At 34.8% G+C, this 19,413-nt stretch overlaps 3 protein-coding genes across 14 annotated transcripts; 1 reads left to right on the top strand and 2 right to left on the bottom strand.

Moving 5' to 3' along the window:
- Nucleotides 1-172: 172 nt before the first annotated feature.
- On the bottom strand, nt 173-6,168 carry LOC11443681 (ABC transporter B family member 11). Its single transcript, XM_003607381.4, has 12 exons — nt 5,651-6,168; nt 5,354-5,408; nt 5,085-5,260; nt 4,754-4,975; nt 4,429-4,667; nt 3,760-4,285; nt 3,419-3,692; nt 2,424-3,301; nt 1,904-2,170; nt 1,185-1,448; nt 795-1,088; nt 173-708 (listed from the first exon to the last, which is right to left on the bottom strand). Exons 1-12 carry the CDS (start codon nt 5,936-5,938, stop codon nt 355-357), a joined length of 3,837 nt encoding a protein of 1,278 aa, XP_003607429.1. The 5' UTR covers nt 5,939-6,168; the 3' UTR covers nt 173-354.
- A 481-nt stretch (nt 6,169-6,649) lies between these two features.
- LOC11446667 (TOM1-like protein 1) lies at nt 6,650-9,991 on the bottom strand. Of its 2 annotated transcripts, none has more exons than XM_013601183.3 (4): nt 9,840-9,991; nt 8,901-9,459; nt 7,451-7,738; nt 6,650-7,204 (listed from the first exon to the last, which is right to left on the bottom strand). In XM_013601183.3, exons 1-4 carry the CDS (start codon nt 9,881-9,883, stop codon nt 6,770-6,772), a joined length of 1,326 nt encoding a protein of 441 aa, XP_013456637.1. In that variant the 5' UTR covers nt 9,884-9,991; the 3' UTR covers nt 6,650-6,769. The 2 variants fall into 2 exon arrangements, with proteins under 2 accessions (XP_013456637.1, XP_039689346.1); XM_039833412.1 differs by having other exon boundaries at nt 8,901-9,485; nt 9,840-9,973.
- Nucleotides 9,992-11,981: 1,990 nt separating this feature from the next.
- Nucleotides 11,982-19,267, top strand: LOC11446668 (mitochondrial import inner membrane translocase subunit TIM22-4). Of its 11 annotated transcripts, none has more exons than XM_024782700.2 (7): nt 13,082-13,440; nt 13,786-13,891; nt 14,476-14,585; nt 14,931-15,150; nt 16,614-16,804; nt 16,903-16,975; nt 18,806-19,267. In XM_024782700.2, exons 4-7 carry the CDS (start codon nt 14,988-14,990, stop codon nt 18,889-18,891), a joined length of 513 nt encoding a protein of 170 aa, XP_024638468.1. In that variant the 5' UTR covers nt 13,082-13,440; nt 13,786-13,891; nt 14,476-14,585; nt 14,931-14,987; the 3' UTR covers nt 18,892-19,267. The 11 variants fall into 11 exon arrangements, with proteins under 11 accessions (XP_024638472.1, XP_039689366.1, XP_024638468.1 ...); XM_024782702.2 differs by having other exon boundaries at nt 13,803-13,891; XM_024782699.2 differs by having other exon boundaries at nt 13,821-13,891.
- Nucleotides 19,268-19,413: the final 146 nt, after the last annotated feature.

The raw sequence follows: 19,413 nt of genomic DNA on the forward strand, positions 1-19,413 counted from the left end.
AAACTCATTGAAAATGAAATTCATGAAATTCACTAACCTTTATGAATATAGTACAGATCAATAACAGAGATGTTGATTCAGATATTGGTTGCGTGATTTGTGGATGAAAGAGGGTAAGGGTTCAGAATAATCATAAAAGATGGGTTTTTAAAAATTTACATGAAGAGGGCAATTTTGGTATTATTGTAAAATTTTAAATAAATTTAGATGTAACTAGTTTTTTTTGGGGTGTGACTAGCACCGGTCTTCATTACACATTCATATCTAAAATGATTTTTACTTTTTAACAAATTATTGATATCATAATTCATAAACAACACTACAATATATCAATTCTGTTAAGGCGAAAAGGATCTAAGATGTAGAAGCACTTGTGTGTAATGCTGCTAAAGAAGCATAGTCACCACCCTTATGTAGCAATGCCTCATGTTTTCCTTTCTCTGATATCACACCATTCTTAACGACTGCAATTAAATCTGCACCCTTTATAGTCGATAACCTATGAGCTACTATTATTGTTGTTCGGTCCACCATAACACAGTCAAGTGCATCTTGCACCACTTTTTCAGACTCAGCATCAAGTGCACTAGTTGCTTCATCTAGTAATAGTATTTTCGGATTCTTCACCAACGCTCTTGCAATTGCCACCCGCTGCTTCTGTCCCCCGGATAATTGAATTCCTCTCTCGCCTACTATCGTGTCATAGCCCTGCATATATAGTACCATGCTCAAGATTTTGGACCTATGTATGTATGTATGTTTCAATTTTAAAGATTCAACTGAAAGGAATTTACCTTCTGCAAACTACTAATGAACTGGTGAGCATTTGCTAGTTCTGCCGCGGCTACAATTTCTGCTTCTGTTGCATCTCCTCCTTTTCCGTATGCAATATTGGCTCGGACTGTGTCATTGAAAAGAACAGGCTCTTGGCTTACTAGCCCCATTTGTTGTCTCAGCCATTTCAGTTGAAGCCTTTGAATTTCTTTTCCATCAAGAGTTATGTGTCCTAAGTTAGGGTCATAAAATCTTTGTAATAAGGACATCACTGTTGATTTTCCACTTCCACTTTCTCCAACCAGGGCAACCGTCTGTTTTTCGTATCAATATGATTGATTTTTTTAGTTAAGGAATAAGGAAAACAATTTAGAGTAGTCTACTGGATAAGATGTGAAATAAGAAACTACCTTGCCGCTATGAATGTTCAAGCAAAGATCTTTGAATATTTGAACATCAGGTCTAGTAGGATACTTGAAACTAACATGGTTAAACTCAATTTCTCCCTTGACTTCTTCCAGTGTCATCCCAGATTCATCACTAGAATCTATTTGTGACTTCTGATCAAGAATTGCAAATATTGAAGCAGTAGCACTTTTTGCATTAATTAAATCTGGGACCAAGGTCCCTAATTGAGAGACTCCCGAAGCTGCCATGCCGAGAGCAAAAATTACCTACAAATCAGGAATCAAAACCATCAATGCTAGAAAAATGTGCAAGGTCAAATTTTCGTTTCTTCATCTTTTTTAGCTTTTCATTGTTATACCCTTTTTGTGTTGTTGTTGTTGTTGTTAATGCTGAATGTATAAGGTGATTTTCATTTTTACGTGATGGTAAGAAAAAGTTGTTTGCGGCATCTTTATTGGTTAGAGATCGTTGTTTATACTGAGTAATTATACTTCATACTGCAATTTTTTGTATTGAGTCTGTGTTTTTTATTTCTTACACCGAACGAGTTTTATGTTTCAAAAATTTGGTATCACTCTCTGCTATTTAGTTTTTTTGTCTAATTTTTGTAGCTATATATTTGCATGTATTATTATTTCCTTTGCCAATGCTAATTAATAGTAAATAATTGTGAAAGTGATAGAATGTATGTAGTTGCGAACAAGTAAGAGGAGTAACTTACAAGGAAAACATCTGAGAATGTGGATTTACCATCCTCTACGAGTCGAGCTCCAGCATAGAAACAACAGGCATAAACTGCATACAACAGGAAGCATGATAAACCAAAACCTAATCCACTTATTATCCCTCGCCTTATGCCTTTCTTAATTGGTCCCTCACATTTTTGCTCATATAATTCCATCACCTTCTCTTCAGCACAGAAAGAAGAAACTGTTCTTATACACCCTACCGCATCATTTGCCACTTGACTTGCTTCCTCGTACAATTTCTGTTAGGCAAAAAAAGTATCAGGATATTGACAAAATAACATTTAACCGAGTCAAAAATGCACACAGAGCACATGCTTGTAACACTTTTGATTCATGCTCATAAAGTATGATGCTAAAAAATGTAGAAAGATATTGATCTTATTACTTTTATCTAGATTTGTCATAACACTTTGCATAAAGTAAAAAAAAAGAAAAAAAATTCATATTCGTTTACAATATTAGTTGTTGGGTTGATAGAAGTCGCTAACAAACCTTTGCATCTGCGCTGAATCCTTTCAAGAACTTTACTTGAACATATCCATCTAGTCCTAATAGAGGCGCTAAAGCAAGGACTATAAAAGCAAGCTGCCAGCTCGCTTCAAAAGCAATTACCAAGCCAGTTATTGATGTAGCAATATTTTCAGCCAACAGACCAAGTGCATCCCCAACCAGAGCTCTAACCAAAGCTGCATCTGTGGAGAGCCTTGCTCCAAGTGCTCCGCTTGAATGCTCAACCTCATCAAACCAATTTACTTCCATGTAAACTACTTTCTCGAAACACATTTTTCGGATTCTTTGGATCAACTTACCTCCAGCAATGCCAAAAAAGTAGTATCTACATGGAATAACTAGTAATGATGCCACACCAACCGCTACAAACACCATTGCCCAAACTTTTGAATCATGACGAAGTTCATCAGCTGGTTTGTAGAAAATACTTATCATTTTAGAAATCAAGAGCCCAAAAGTGGGCATTATTGCTCCATTCAGCACTGCAGCTATAGTACCCATCAATAAGACTGAAATCTCAGGCTTGTTAAAATATGCCAGGCGATAAAGTGGCACTTCTGGTGGTGAAGAAACTGTTGAAAGAGAAGCTTGAGGTCCACCATCTGCAGTCTCTAAGAAGCCATCTGTTGTGGGTGCACCACATGATGCTGAAAAAGAGTGACGACCACTGTTTCCAGATGACACTTGCCTTATGAATCTTGAGGATAAAGATATTTCACTTGATCGTTTTTCAGATAGCATTATACTGTTTGATTTATTTGAGTCATTGGCAACATTTTGTTCTGACCCCTTCATTTCTTGCAGTCTAATTAGCTGGCTATAGGCACCATTAGCATCCTTGGTGAGCTCGACATGTGAACCTAACCAATTGAAAAATATAAGAATGCTATTATGTACAAAAACATTTGGGCTTCATGATTTCTATTAATTTTGAGTCATGGAGAAACAGGATTATTGTCACAAAATAATGTTTCTACCTCGTTCAACTATTTTTCCTTGACGAATGACAGCAATGGTATCAACATTTCTGATTGTACTTAAGCGGTGAGCTACGACGATTGTCGTCCGGTTTATCATTATTCTTTCCAATGCCTCTTGTACAATTCTCTCAGATTCTGCATCAAGGGCACTTGTAGCTTCATCAAGAAGTAAGATTCTTGGGTCTTTCAAAATTGCTCTTGCAATTGCAACTCTTTGCTTTTGTCCTCCAGAGAGTTGTATTCCATGCTCACCAACCATCGTGTCTAGTCCCTGAGATCATAATCTATAATTTTACAAAATTATCGTTTCTTTTGAAATGAAAGATTTGAGAATTCACCTGAGGGAGTTTGTCTATAAATTTGGCAGCATTAGCAAGTTCCGCTGCAGCTCTTATTTCCTCAACAGTTGCCCCATCCTTGCCATAGGAAATATTCTTCTTAATGCTACAAGTAAAGAGAACGGGTTCCTGGCTGACTAGGCCTATTTTCTGTCTGATCCATTTCAGATTAAATTCTTTGAGGCTGATACCGTCAATGAGAACTTCACCATTTGTTGGATCATAGAATCTCTCTATTAAACTGATGACTGTAGATTTCCCACTCCCACTTTGCCCTACCAAAGCTGCAGTGGTGCCGCTTTGTAATGAAAGAGAAAATCCATCGAATATCAGTTCATCTGGTCTTGTAGGATAACTAAAGCACACCTCTATAAGCTCTATGTCTCCGCGAATATCATCAAGCTTTCTCCCAGTAGTTTCATAAGCATCAATTTCTGGCTTCCTTTTTATTGTTTCAAACATCTTAAAGGCTGCAGCTTGTCCTGCAGCAAAAGCACTTAGGCTTGGAGATGTTTGCCCAAGACACCTGGGGTTGGAAACAGAAATATAGTTAGGAGAAAAAGAAAATATGTTCATATCTTACGAGTTCTCGATAGGGGGAAGAAATTAATTTTAGAAAGTCTAGTATCATATTAAGGAACAGAAAGCGACACAAATCTGAAGTCTTACATTGAACCAGTCAATATTGCAAATAGTACAGTCATAACATCGCCTCCTGTATATCCTTTCTCTATTATCAATTTCCCACCAAACCATACAGCCAAACTGTAACTGGAGATAAAAACAAAAAAGATTGTAGCAAACCCCACACCAGATGCTAGTGCCTCTTGCACTGTAGTATTGTAAACCTTGATTAAGGAATGATTATATTTTGTTGTAGCTTGTTTCTCCCCAGTGAATGATGCAACCTGTATTTGAAAAATCAAAGTTATTTATTTAAATGGTAACAAATTAAAATAAAAATGTTGATATTATTTTTCGCCAGTATGCATACAGTTCGGATGGAACCAATTGTCTGCTCTACTAGACTTGCTGATTCAGAATAAGCTGCTTGTCCAGTTGATGATGCTTTTGCAATAACCTTACTCGTCACAGCAGCAGACAATACAAGAAGTGGTATACTAAATAGCATGACAACAGTTAGAAGCCATCCCTTAGTGAATGCTATGACAAAACCTCCTATGAAAGTTGCCACAAACTGTATAAACTGTCCCACCTGAAATGAAAGAAGGGGGACAATAAAGAACTTAAACTCTTTTTTATGTAGTCGAGAAAAACAAAAAGGCAATGATTTCAGATTGTATGATGGAATGGTTCATTGATACCTTCTCCCCCATGGCATCTTTAATAAGAACAGTGTCACCTGCCATCCTTCCAACAACCTCTCCAGTGTTAGTTTCTTTATCAAAAAAGCTCACATCTTGCCTCAAAATTGTTTTAAGGTATAAGCCTCTAATTCTTGCACTCTGTCTCTCCCCAGTGATCATCCAGCAAGTTACCTCTAGTACATAGCAAACATGGTTTATTTGGGGTCATAATGCACCACAGTAATAAGATAGACTGTACAAATTAACTGCGAAACTAATGTACTTACGCAAACATGACGCAACAAAGCTACCCGCCGCCAGGTATACAAATTTCAGAGACACCTGACCACAGTAAGTCGTCGTTAGTAAATTTTTAAATGTTTGATTTAAAGTTGTTACAACCTAGTGGTTTGGTTGTGAGGACATTTTATGTGAAATTTCGGGTTCAAACCCAGGTCACCACATTCCCCCTTCCTACATGTGTTTATTTGAGTATATGTTGACCACTACGCCAATAGAAAAAGAAGTAGGGTGTACCAGATGAAAAAGCTTCACCAAATACATGAGATTAGTTAGAAAATTACCTTGGAGACTTCATCAACAACTTTTGACGTTGTGGATTCTCCGAATGCATTGATCATAGTTCCAAATATTAAAACCATCAAGGGTAAAGAGATTCCATTCCCAATAGCACCTACAGTCCCCATAAGCATCAATAAACAATCCAAAGGATCAGCAAATGAGAAAAGCTTGTATAAGGATACTGTGTTGGTGATTTCATCTTTGTCCTTGCTCTTCTCTGAATCTTGCTTTCTGTCTTCATCTTCAACTGGTTGAAGACTCGCAATATCTCCTTCCAAACCCGTCGCCATTTTCTTGAAGGAAGACTTGTTTTGCTTAAAACCACCTCTGCCAGTGACTGTAAATTCAAAACAGTTGCAGAAAAATAATTCCAATTTCAAGTTAGTAAGAGAACAAGATAGTGTTCTTCAAAGTTTAATATTATTTTTTCATGGTTTGTCTTGTTGTTTATGCCTTTAGTTTGTAAAGAAGATTACGGCTTCTCCTCGTTTTAAAAAAGTGGTAGTGTAATAGGTTGATGTATGCAAAATTTCTAGTTCATAATAATATATATTCAAATCATGTTGTACTGGTAAAATTATTTTAAATAGATTAATTGAAAATGACATCTACACATTTCTTGAACTGCAAGTTTACTACAGTATCATCCAGATTGTCTTTTGTTTTTTCTATTTAGATGTCTATTCCAAATTAATAAATTTATGTTGAGTTTGAAAGTTCGAATATTGAATATAATATATTTAATGATTTGTGTTATTGATCAATGTGAAGGGGCAAGCCAGTAGTGTGTCTGAAGCAATTTACGGGTGGGACCAATTTTTGCCTAGTAAACGTACCAATATATATATAGGGTTCCGCTAACGAGTGCTCCGAGGGAAAAGAAATTAATCAGAATAATTTTTTTATTAAAATGAGAAGTTGTAAGTAGTTTTGGACAGAAAATAATCCAATTTTAATGAGTGTTGTAGATAAGAGAAAAGATTAATAACAGTTTGCTAAAATTGATTTATAAAATATATTTTAAAAACTAAAAACTAAAACTCATTCAAACAGGCCCTGAATGTGGCATGAAGTCAAATAATACACTGTCTTGAGATATGTATTGAAGCAACAACTTATAGTTATAACTTATAAGAAGATGGAGTCATATTTTGATGATTGTTGGTTCTCTTAGGATCTTGTCTCCATTCAGATGCATCCCCACCCTTTTTGCCAAAAATCATTTCATCAAGATCATCCATCATGTCATCATGGCTCAATCCCTGAACACCAGTTCTTGAACAAGCTGGCTTTCTAATCAAGGCCTCTTCTCTAAAATGAGGCGACTCATCTGGTTCAATCGTAACAGGTATCATCATATTCTGTTCTGGTTCAAGTGGAGAAGCTTTAGGCTTCTTCTTCAACTCTTCATATTTGGAGAGAACCTTATGAATCTCATCATTTACATTCAAGGCCTCACAGAGCAATGCTTCATTTTCGCCAACAGTCGCAATGATTCTATGGACGGTAGATTGGGACTGATGGCATTGTTGTACTAATGTAATGGTCAAATCTTGCTGCATATTGAAGAAAATAATTTGGTCAGGAAAAGGATACATTGTGTGAACATAAAACAAAAATTGATATGCAGTAGTACTAGTTGTTATTAACACGGCTAGAACAACTTAAATTCTATGTATATATAGAAGGTTTTAGTCCAAAGTATATTAATGTCAAACTGAATATGAGAGCATATATAGATAGGAACATAAAAATGTCAGTACTAGTTAGTAGTGCAGCACAAGAAAAGCAAAATAAAATACCTTAAGAACATTTTGCTGAGGTGAAGAAGATAACACAGAAGAGAGAAGCTCAGTGCTATTTCTTGCAACATCAAAAGCTTCCTTTGTTTGTTCAGGCTTGAGACTCGGCACAGGATTTTCACGCTGAATAAGATGTGCAAGACTGCGATCAAGCTGAGTATCGTGCTGAATAAGATGTCCAAGACTGTGATCAATCTCTGGTGCAGAGGGAGCGTGATAATGAGTTAAAATAGGAGCCGAGCTTTCATTGTTACGACCAGGGAACCGAATGCCCCTTGATTTCAAACTCTGCAACAGAAAATGTATATAAAACCATTCATACTCTGGAGTTGGTTCATGAAAATCAAAGTTTCTATGACCAAGTAATATGGAAAACGATTAATGTTGCTTCCCTGTCTTTATCCACATCTTATAGCTTAAGTTCAGACATTAGTTCATAACAAAAAGTGAAAGAATTTCAGAAACAAAAGATATCACACTACTTCAACTGTTATCAAATTCATGAATTCCATTCAGATGAACAGTATATTAACCAGAAATTTGTGTAAATATATCAACTTATTAAGATTGATTATAACTTCTGTAGCGTTTGTAAAATGATTATTAAGTGATCACTTTGATAATGTAAAATTTCCCTTCTCCAATTTTTAAAATAAAACTTTGGGGCATTTGAGGAAAGAGCATAATTAAGTGTCTCAATAAAAACTAGAGGCCCTTGGAGTTGGCTTAGTTGAAAGTCCCCGGGATTCGATCATTCTTTCGGGATCAAATCAATTGTTTTGGTGTGCAAATCTTGGCTTTATTGTATCTTGGAATGCTTTGATTCTCACATTATGTAGTGTATTTAGAATTGGATTCAAGTCTTATTGGTGTGGCTGTTAAGTGGTTGTTTGGTCTTTAATGGTGGCGTAGCAGCGTGTGTGGCGCAGGTTTAGAAACTCATTAATGCTGGTTGCATTAAGGTATCTTTGCTCAAGATGAAAGGATATCCTGTTGGAAAATTAATCTTAGTCAGTGGTTTAAGGGTTGGATAGTGTGACTCAATGTGCTTTCTTAATTCTAGTATGTATTGAGGTCTCTGTGTATGCTGCAAACTCTGTTTCGAACCATCGATACATTTTGCCTAAAGAAATAAAAACTAGACCGTAATATTTAATCTCTAAGTCGGATAATGGAATATCACACAGCTGTCACTCTTTAGTCAAAGATATATTCATAATTGGCCGAACTTTATGAATCTATGATCAATAATTTGTGTGCGTTTCATTATATGATTTATTTAGATTTGAATTTGTGGTCATAATATGTAAAATTAGGGATTATCATAACTGATACATTCATCTATTTGATTTTTTTGATCTACAATTGAGAACTAGGGATTATCAATTTATGATAATTCGTATATCTTATTTTTATTCTAAAAAGCATGAAAAGCTATGAACATACATACCTTGTAAGTTTCTTCATAAACAGGTAGATATCTAAGCTCAGTATTTGACTCTCCCCAAACCTGAATCATCATCAAAGCCTTCTCCTTACTAGCAACAAAACTCTGATCAGGATCATCAACAATCTTAACCATTTCATCAAGAACTCTCTCAGTTGCAACCTCAAAGAAACCCTTGTCACAATTCTCCACCAACGCTTCAAGCAAAACCAAAGCCAAATACTGACCTCTAACACTTTTCATCATGATCCTTTTCTTGATGGCACGTACCACATCACAAGTATAAAGTTTTTCAGCATTAACCATGTCACATATATTAAGAATCATATCCCAGTTAGGCTCATCAAGAGACTCAGAAGTAGCTTCGTAAACGAGTTTTTCGGCTTGGTTTGGTTCTTGGAAAAACTCTTTCATCTTGAAACTCATAGTACCTATTCCAGCACTCATCTTTCGACCCATCTCAGCTCCATTGATCTTGAGACGCTCTCCTATGGCGTTCACTTTTTCCTTCAAACTGTCACTCATGTTTTGAGTTTCTTTTTCACTGCTTGAAATGAATCGCCTTGCAGGCCAGAGAGAGAAGAAAAACTGTTAAGAATAATGCGACTCAATATATGTTTAGGAGTTTGTTTTTATATTTAGGGTTAGATTTAAAATAACCCTATTTTAAAAATTTGTTTTTATATTTATATTTAGAATTTGTTTTCTATTATTGGATTTAATCTAATGATCTAATAGTGGAAAATAAGATTGTACTCATTGCAATATTAATTTTACTTGTGTACATTGGACAAAGATTATTTTTGAGTCATGGCTAAAAGTTTAGCATGAGATTTCTCCAATGTAAAATACATCTCATATAATTTCCACAAATTCAAACAAAAAGAAACACAGGTTTATTTAGATGAAGAGTGTTTTTGAGAAAGAAAAGTTTCCACTTACCACTTGTTTTTGAGAAGACAGTAAAAAAGTGTTGATGGGTTCATTGGAGTCTCAGTCTCCCCTCCTTGTCTTTTTCCATCTATCCTTGCCTTGTGTGTGTGATACTTGATTCTCTTCTATATGTTGCTTTTCAATTTCAATTCCTAGTACGTTACGGCACATGTGAATGAAAGCTATATTAAAACAAACAGCTTCTTGTCAAATACTATTATGTCTTAATAGCAAAGTAATTATTTATTTTTTAGGAAGAAGACAAATTATTAACCACTAGCAATACCTAGGCTCCTAAAAAGGGTGCAAAACAGCTTATGAAGGTGCAAATAAGATGGAACAATAAGTGCATCATAGTTTCACTTTGTTCAATGAAATTTGGTCGTGGAAAGGACTAGCATGTACTTCATCCAATCACACTTATAAGCAAAAAATTATTTTTAGGTTCATTAAATATCGAATGTATTTGGTCTATAATATATACCAAATACATTAGATTTTCAACGAATTTAAAAAGTCGTTTTTTGGTTATAAATATGACTGACGGTGGGAGTATTTGAAAAATAGTGCATATCAAAGTGTTAATTAATGAGACAACAAAGACGGATAAAACGTCTAAAAGATTACGATTTTAATTTGAATTATCATCTAAGGAATGTAAATATTGTAATAAATCCTTTGAGCACAAAGGCTGCAATGTGGTAATATTTAAGCAAACAAAAATGATGAAAGAATTTTTAGATTGGAGTTAACAATTTTAAGTATAAGACTTGAAATGTTGCAAATCACAAGTGACTCAATTGAACAAGTCAAGAAGGATACTAAAGAGAACTCATTGCTTAAGGTAAAGTATGATTTTCGAAGATAAAGTATTCTAATATTTTAGATTTAAAGATGATTTTCGAAGAAGTATGTCGAAGTAGTTTGAATATTCATCTCAAATCTTTTAATATGTATCAGGTTTTGAAGAAAATATTTTAGTGATTTGGAACGAAGAAGGGAGTAGTAAAGTATTTTTTATTTTATTTTTAAAATTAGATCAATTAAATAGAATTGTCGATTTGACCCTTCAAAAAAAAATTGTCAATTTGACCCTTCAAATAGATGTGAGATAATTATTTCTCATACTCTCATTGTACTTTTATTTTCTCTCCCTTTTCTCTCTCATTGTCCAACCAAAAAAGATTGAAAAATGTTGTCACAAAAGTTGGTTAAAATTGATTGTAGAAATATTATTCCTCGTAAGTATATCAAAGTCTTCCAATAGTGCTTTCATCCCCCATTTTCTAAAAGAGACCGTATCTCTTCTCTAGCTTCTTGTCCGAAGAATTTCCATAGTTCATGTTTAACGCGAGAAATACAAGGGAAAATATTTTTTGAAAGAGTATATTTTTAAGAATGATAATAACATAGATTAATTTTAAAGAATTTATATAAACACTCTTCCAATACAATTTTGTAGTTCCACAAAGAAAAAAGATCTCATCCTATAAAACAAATAATAAACTCCCAAAACCATCTCATATCAATGTTATCTATTTTTTCATTTGCTCTTTCATTTTTTTTTTCCTTCTAAAACACTCTTTTCTTTTTAGTTTTGAATTATTTTTTTCTCTCCCCCTAGTCTCACCCTTATAACATCCGGTTACACCCAAAGTTTCGATAATATTTTTTCATAATTCCAAAATAGCCCTTAGTCCCATTTTAACTTTACAAATCCTATATTTTCTACTCCTAATTTAATTTTTTTTTAGGATACTCCTAAAATTTAATCTTCACCTCTTTCACAAATTTGCTTGGTGCTTTTTCTTTTCATTCTACCAACATCATCATATACAACATTGACTTTGAGTTGTATTATTTTCCTCTCTACTTTTTCTACCATAACTTCTACTTCCCTCATTCATTTAAATCTTTAATTCGTTTGTTTTACTTCTGTTCTTTTTGTTGTGGTTTGAGGAATGAAACTAGTTCCCAATTCACGATACAAACATAATCCATGTGAATTAAGATCACGTTAGTCTCTGAAAACTCTTTTTAATTGGGTGTATGTACGTGAACCACTAAGGGCATTTTTGGTAATTTGGGGTGTAACGTAAAATTTATGGGATGGAACTAGATATAAAAAATAAAAAATAAAAATGAAAAAACTACTACTCCTGTAAACCCCAAGCACGAGAAAGGGTGTTGTGCGATTGCTGTTGTATTTGTTGTTGTTGTTATTCATTCTTCTGTTTACAACTTACTTCACTTCAAATTGAGAATCACTACGCCTCTCTCCGGCGATGACTCCCCTCTGGTTAGTAACCCTAAAACTTCGTTCAAATCTCGTTTGCTTTAATTTATTACTCTTTTCTTTTGCTCCTATGTTTTCAATATAGGATACTAATCCACAATGTCAAATACCTAAAACCTATGACATGAAAATGGGGACTTATTTTCATGCATATCAGCTGTTTGTTGAAAAGTTTGTTTAAATGTTGTATCATTCAATTGAAGAATCAGAAACAATTCTCTAAAACAGGAGAGATAACAGAACTAAGCGAACATAAATTATTGTATGTAGACCTGTTACTGATAATAGAACTAGAGATAATGCATATTGGGACGATGCCATAGATTATGTTGAAAGCTTAGTTCCAATATTTTGAAAGTAAGTTACTTGTTCGAATTTATGTTCATCTGTGTATGTTGTTTTATAAGAATCGATTGTGTGAATATTCTATTGCATTATTGCTTAGGCTAATTTAATTATCTACATCGTGTGGCTTATATTGAAAAAATCTATATAATTACTAGTATATATAACTATACAAACATGTTGGGATATATGTTATGTGGTAACGTTTGCACTGTATGACATCATTTCTGGACAAAATTTGGAATATCTCTTTTTTCACAAGAACATGACTGTTTCATTTTTAGAGATAGAAAAACATATTTTTTGTTGTGGTAGTTACACACAATCACGATTGGAGATTTTAAGGTTTTTAGATATCAACCTCCTGTTAAGAAAGTGAGAAATGGACTTAGGATAGGGTTTATGGTAGTGAACCGCAATTTGAAGCCATTCACTAAACACTAACCGACCTGAGGGAAAGACCTTCATTTATTTCCGTCTGCTGTATATCATTTAAACATGTTAGGTAGGATCAAATTTGATATATTATGCTTTACTCTCAACATTGTATATCATTGAAACCTCTGTTGTCAAACGCGGCCGCTCCCGGCGCGATTGCGGCGCGGAGCGGCCAAAATCAAGGGGGCGCGTCACAACGCTACCGATCCACGCGTTTGTGGATAGCGGGTATCGCGAACGAGTTTCTGCGACGCGGAGCGGATCAATTGCGGGTCAAATCGCCCGCTTTCCTGGGTCGTAGAGAAAATACGAAACTGCCCCTCACTTAAGAACCGTTTGGAGGGACATTTTCGTCATTTTTCAAACCCTGTTTTTCTACTCCAATTCCATCGTACAGAAAGAGAAACGGCCCGCTCTTCTCTCTTCTCCAATTCCATTCATCCATCGTACACAGAGAAGAGAACAACAACACAGCTCCATCATCCAAGTCAACAACAACAACACAGTTGCTCCTGCTCTGATCTTCATCAGGTTTGTTCTTTCTTTCTCCATTCAACTTATTTTATTTTATTTTTTTCGTTTTTGTTTTCTGATTTATTTTCAATCTTTTTGTTTTTTTTCAACTTCTCTTTTGTTTGTGAAATCTTTTCAAACTTCTTTGTGAAACCTTCATTCTTTTCTTTCTTTTTTTTTTTTTTTAAAAAACTATATTCAATTATATAAGTTATAATAATCAAATTAAAGTGTTTTTATTTATAAGAAGTAAAATTAAAAAGTGATTAAAAATGAATCTGTTAGAGGGAGAAAGTGATTATGTGATAGTTACTGAATTTGTTCGTAAAGAAAATTAATTATTCTTCGTGACATTTTTGTGAGTGAGTTGAGTTAATCAGTCTGAAGCTCCCTTCCAGTCGCAGCCGCCTTTAGCTCGCATTTCACTCCCATCGTCAGACGTCGAACTCGCAATCGATAACTCTGACAGGTATTTCCAATATGATTCGCTACCCTTCCTCTATTCTCCTCATTTACAAATTTCAATGACATGTTAATCGTGCTCTTACTTGATCTTTTCATCCTAATTCTTCTTTTCGTTATCAATGTTTTAATTCTAAGAGTTTTTATTTTATTTTAATTCTTTTCAACATTTACATGTGTTGTCCAAACTATTTATCTTCTGTCCAAACTAATGTTTCAATTGACTAAATGCTTTGTAAAGGAGAATGTTTGAATAATTCATTTTAGATTTGTAGTGGGATTGTGTTGTTTCATATTATGCATAAACAGTATGTCAATTTAAATCATTCTTCATTATATATAGTCAATTTAAATCATATATTTTATTTTATTTTGATGGCGGGATGGCGGCCACCCCAAACTTTTTTTGTCTGGCTCCGCCACTGGTTATATTGACAGTTTTTTTTTTTTTAGTTATGGCATGTGTAATTGCATAAGACATGTTTTTATTTCAAATCATGAATACATTATGAATTTTGAGTAATATTTAAGTTGTTTTAGTATTTTTTTTTCAACATTATAGTATTTTAGTATTAAATATATTACTGTCAGCGTCATGAAATAGCTCCCGCGCCGCGCCCGCATACCGCACCGCGTCAATTTTTGGGGTGGCCGCGCCGCGCCGCGTTTCCGCTTTGATAACAGAGATTGAAACATGTTAGGTAGGATCAAATTTTAATATACATGTCTTTTCTTTTCCTTACAACATTTATTTGCCACTGCTGATTAAATTGTTTCTGTACTGTCCCATTTATACCAAAGTAGCGCAATACACAAGGTTTTCATTATTCTAATATGTTAGTATAAATGAAATTTCAGTTTGCAATGTTATGATTTTGAAACCACTTGCATAACGTGACCTTATCTATCACTAGATGTTACCAAGTATGTATCCAATCACGTGCCTGGAAAATTTGATTTGACTCATGTATGGTATACATTTTGAAGTATTTTTTGCTTCCTAGTGAAGTGTTAATAATAATATTCATCCATTGTTCATTGCACAGATTTTGCGGTGATTTCAAATCAACCAACCTTGCGTATCTTAGGTTTGTGCTTCAACGATGGCTGACGAGTCACAAAAAGCTGTTTCAAATGATTCTGTAAACTCAAAAGAAGTTGAGAAGCCTCAAATTCAGCCCCTAAGTTTGCCAACTGTTGAGGAAATTCGCGGCCAAGACATTTGGAACAATTGCGCTGTGCGCAGTGTCGTTAGTGGAGTCATGGGTATGCTCATTTATTCAACCCTCACTTTCTTTATTCCGGATTTCCAAATATCTGTTAGCATCTTATTTAACCACTTACTTAATAAATTGTATTTAAAAAGTTTAAACTAACCTGCTCCAAATATTTGTGTAATTTTGGTAGTTCTTTTTAAGAATTTCAAATGATTTAGAAATAATCTGAAACTAGCTTTACATAATATGAATTGAACAAATTTTTTTGAAGAGGATATGAATCGAACAAATTCATATCGCTTAGTGGGATAAGGCTTGGTTGTTGCTGTATGAATTGAACAAATTGATCGCTTTGCGATGTTTACAATGAAACTTCTAGTCATTTGTTTTTACATTGCCCTTTTTCGTCCTCGGTTTGGAGTAAAATTTTGGGTTGGATATATTACTCCAAATTTGTCTGTGCATTTAGATTATTGGAGCAGAGAAGTCGCGAATACAAAATTACGAAAGGGGTTTGGCTAATTTGGCATGCGACAATTTGGGTAATTTGGAAATGGATAAATGATAGGATTTTCAAAAACATTTCAAAGGCTATTGATGAAATTGTGGAGGAGATTAAGGTCCTGTCGTGGAGATGGAGTTTGACTAGATTAAAGTGTCCGCCTTGCTTTTATTATGAATGGTGTTGGGACCCCGACGATTGTGTGAGTAGGTAGTTTTTGTCTATGGGGTTTTCGGGTTTGCTGCCATGGTTGTTTACGGGTCTGGGCATGTTACGGGGTGACCTGGACAGCAGCTCTCTTTAGTTTATATGGGTCTGCTGTTCTGGTTTTGGGTCTGGTTGGGCGATGTTCGGCACAGTCCTTGTGTGGCCGGTCTGTGGCTGGTTTTTAGGTTGGGTCTTCAACCTAAATACGGCGCTCATTTCGGTATACTTTTTTTTTTTTGTATCTTTTCTAGCTTTTGCGTGTCTTGCACAGGCGAATTATGAATAAATTGGCTGTTTCAAAAAAAAAAATGAATTGAACAATCAAGTGGCGTCTATGAATGAGACTTTAGGTAATGAGTAATGGTATTTGTACAACCATTTGATGACAACTTTCTTTTTCTCTCTTCTTATTGGTAAAAAACAATAGATAGAGAAAAAGGAAGAGAGAGGATAAGAACATCATGTGAGTATGAGAGAGAGAGAGTTGTCAAAAGTTTTCACAAAATGGTTATACAAATATCATTTCACTTGGTGGTGGTTGTGGTTGTAACCTCAGTTGGAACAACAATATACAATGATACCAGCAAAAATCCTTACTCCCCAAAATTTATATAAGTATCTCATGAACACATTTAACAAAATAAATCGAATGGATCTGAAAATTTCTTGTTGTACAAATGTCAACATAGCCGAATTACTGGGAAATATCAAATGTCATTGGAGAATAATTTCAGCTTTAGAGACATTGCAAGCTGTTGAGGTGTAAAATAATTGTTTGTTTGGATTCATGTGATGAATTTCAGGAGGTGGTCTTGGCATCGCCATGGGATTGTTTCTTGGAGCACTGGACAACCCTATGATGCAAGAGCAAATGACTGGCAAACAGCAATTTATATTTCAAGCAAAACAGATGGGGCGAAGGAGTTGGAGTTCAGCCAAAGCATTTGCTGTTATGGGTTTCGTATTCTCAGCTGCTGAGTGTGTTGTTGAGAAGGTTTAATGGATTTGGGAATGAAAATATATATTTTACATCAACCATGTGAGTTTCTTTCTTCTTCCTATCATGTGGATCCTTTTTTCTTTTCTTTTCAGGCACGAGCAAAACATGACATCACAAATACGTTTGTTGCTGGATGTACTACTGGAGCTGCTATATCAGCAAAAGGTAACCCTCTTTTTCATTTGTTTTCTGTCATTTATTATGTTTTTGTCTCTAATAAACCTGTATTTAAGTAATGATGGCCAGACATGGCCTGACACGCCTCCCATGAGGTGTAGGAGCATAATTTTCCTTGTAAAAAACCAGTGCTGAATGACCAGGAGTGACTAGCCTAAGGTTTGCTTTTTCTTGGGTGGTAAGGAGTTTGGTAATTGATTGCCATTGAAACTAAATTTTAGCTAAATGATAGAGTATACATCTGTTTGTTTTGAGCTTATACTCTAGTGTTGTAATTCTGTTTGGCAAAATGATAAACTTAAAGCAAGACGAGAACCTGCTCTGCTCTGTCTTCCACTCTAGTCTAATCCAGATTTTTCTTATAAATGAGAATGAGAGTCAAGATCATTCATTAATCATGGGTTCATAACATGGATCATAAGTTCGTACAAAATTCATAAAACTCATATATGCATGTGTGTACGTGCACGCATTTAAATCCGTATTCACACATATGCAAAAGGTAACTCCAATTTTTCAGATACAAAATGCCAAGTTTTTAACAAGTTTGAAGTAGTCAAATTCTATGTATCTAATCTAGTAAATTTTTCGAGTTAAAATCACTGGTCCCACCAAAATATTTGCCAATCCTCCCAATCTTACAATTAAGATTGTTGATCCCACACAATCCTACCAGATTGCGGTTCTGTCTGTTATTGGGATAATCCAAGTCGTCAAGGATCTTACTTATGAGTAAGATCATGAGTTTGACTACCTTGCCAAATAATTGTAACGTATAATTATAACCCCAATGTTTCTCAAAATTAAAGTGTTTGTCATGGTGTGGGGATTTCTTCATATGGTTTTTGGGATGGTTAGAAATTTAGACTGAATAATATTTATAGGAGTATCTTAGGCGGGTGCAAAGCTTGATTTTGTCTCTTTTAGGAGACATCTTTGTTGGGCATAAAATGCATGGCAACAAAGGATGCATTTCGACATCATTGTCTTTGTAGTGCATACTCAAGGAGATAGTAAGTAATGGTGATGGAGTGCATGCACACAAGCATTGGTACTCATGAGCCAGGCTCGCTTGTATGCCTCTGGAAGAGAGAATGCTACTCACGGCTTTTAAAGAGTCAACGTTGAACTGCATTCTCAACAGGGACTCCTTACTAAGGTGTTACTGAAAACCTTGATGTAGTATCCTAGTATTGAGAGCCAACAAATCCATTGAAATGGTAGTGCCTTAGTTTTGGAGAATGGACTATTTCTCTAATTCTCTATTGAGTGTGGTACAAAGGGAGTCTGGTGTGAATGAAGAGCACAAAGTGATGTTCATCAAGTGCACTTCTAGAGGGTTGCTGTCTTTGTGGTGGCTTAGCAACATTTATCTTGATATACTTCACCCAAAACAGAAGTTATTGTTAGAATTATTTTGTTTATCCCTTTTCAAAGTTGTTTTCTATTTAAATATAACTTAGTGATGTTGATGTAAACCAAAAATCAGAATACACAATTGTAACCGCAAGTTCTCAAATCATGGGGTTCTGACAGTGGCCCAATATGGATGTAGTGCTCAATATAAGATATGTAATTCTAGTTTTAGGTTTCTTGTTATTTTTTATTCATATCTTCTCTCATTGAAGAAGAAAGTTGTGCATTGTAGGCTGTTTAGATGAAACGCAAATTGATGTAAAAGAAGAGAAAAGAAACAGTAATCAGGCCAGATAAGGAACTGGAAAACGAAGAATTGAAACCCTCAATGTTTCTTGTTTTATAAACCTGTTCTCTACCTGTGTTTCGTAATGACATTTGTTAATGTTTGTGTGGTTGTAGGTGGTCCACAGGCTGCATGTATGGGCTGTGCTGGCTTTGCCGCATTCTCAGTCGTCATAGAGAAGTTTCTAGAGAGGCATCAATAAGTGAATTGACTTGGATCAATTTTGTATTCTTCAATCATAGTTTAAGCTCTTGATCAAAATATTTTGCCCATACGATAGAGGGACGTGATAGGGAGGGAGCAAGACAAATTGCAATATTATTTCACATCTGTAATTTATTTGTATACAATGTCATTGGCGGATGCATTCTCCGAACTTGGGAAAGCTCTGTGATGACATGGTTTAGTATTGGAAAATGCCAAGCATTACGAAAACCATAGGGAGCAATAATTGTGATGAACTCTTTAAAGTGCTTAGCATTCCTGTTTAGTAGTAATAGTTAATTTCAATAGATTTTTCTTTGTAATTCATTCTTATTTTTTGGAATATTTATGGAGTATTCCCAGGCTTCTTAAAATCCACCATTGTTTTCCTTTTTAAAGAGATAGGATGGATATGCTGACAAATATATGCTGAGTTCCGTTATCTAATTGTGCTTCTGTAATCCGTTTTATCAAATTATGCTACTAGAACAACATACATTAAACATAACAATCTCAACAA

This window comes from Medicago truncatula, chromosome 4 (assembly GCF_003473485.1).
Source record: "Medicago truncatula cultivar Jemalong A17 chromosome 4, MtrunA17r5.0-ANR, whole genome shotgun sequence".
In the NCBI taxonomy this organism is placed as follows: Eukaryota; Viridiplantae; Streptophyta; class Magnoliopsida; order Fabales; family Fabaceae; genus Medicago; species Medicago truncatula.

What these genes read in the sequence shown, in the direction of transcription:
- LOC11443681 (XM_003607381.4), bottom strand. Translation starts at nt 5,938, where the DNA reads ATGGCGACGGGTTTGGAAGGAGATATTGCGAGTCTTCAACCAGTTGAA. An exon ending in TTGTTGATGAAGTCTCCAAG is followed by an intron (nt 5,409 to 5,650) that starts GTAATTTTCTAA and finishes TACTGTGGTCAG; the next exon opens with GTGTCTCTGAAATTTGTATA. An exon ending in CATTCTCAGATGTTTTCCTT is followed by an intron (nt 1,449 to 1,903) that starts GTAAGTTACTCC and finishes CCTGATTTGTAG; the next exon opens with GTAATTTTTGCTCTCGGCAT.
- LOC11446668 (XM_024782704.2), top strand. Translation starts at nt 14,988, where the DNA reads ATGGCTGACGAGTCACAAAAAGCTGTTTCAAATGATTCTGTAAACTCA. An exon ending in TGTCGTTAGTGGAGTCATGG is followed by an intron (nt 15,151 to 16,613) that starts GTATGCTCATTT and finishes GATGAATTTCAG; the next exon opens with GAGGTGGTCTTGGCATCGCC. An exon ending in CTGAGTGTGTTGTTGAGAAG is followed by an intron (nt 16,805 to 16,902) that starts GTTTAATGGATT and finishes TTTTCTTTTCAG; the next exon opens with GCACGAGCAAAACATGACAT.
- LOC11446667 (XM_013601183.3), bottom strand. Translation starts at nt 9,883, where the DNA reads ATGAACCCATCAACACTTTTTTACTGTCTTCTCAAAAACAAGTG. An exon ending in TGTCTTCTCAAAAACAAGTG is followed by an intron (nt 9,460 to 9,839) that starts GTAAGTGGAAAC and finishes CTGGCCTGCAAG; the next exon opens with GCGATTCATTTCAAGCAGTG. An exon ending in CTCAGCAAAATGTTCTTAAG is followed by an intron (nt 7,205 to 7,450) that starts GTATTTTATTTT and finishes TTCAATATGCAG; the next exon opens with CAAGATTTGACCATTACATT.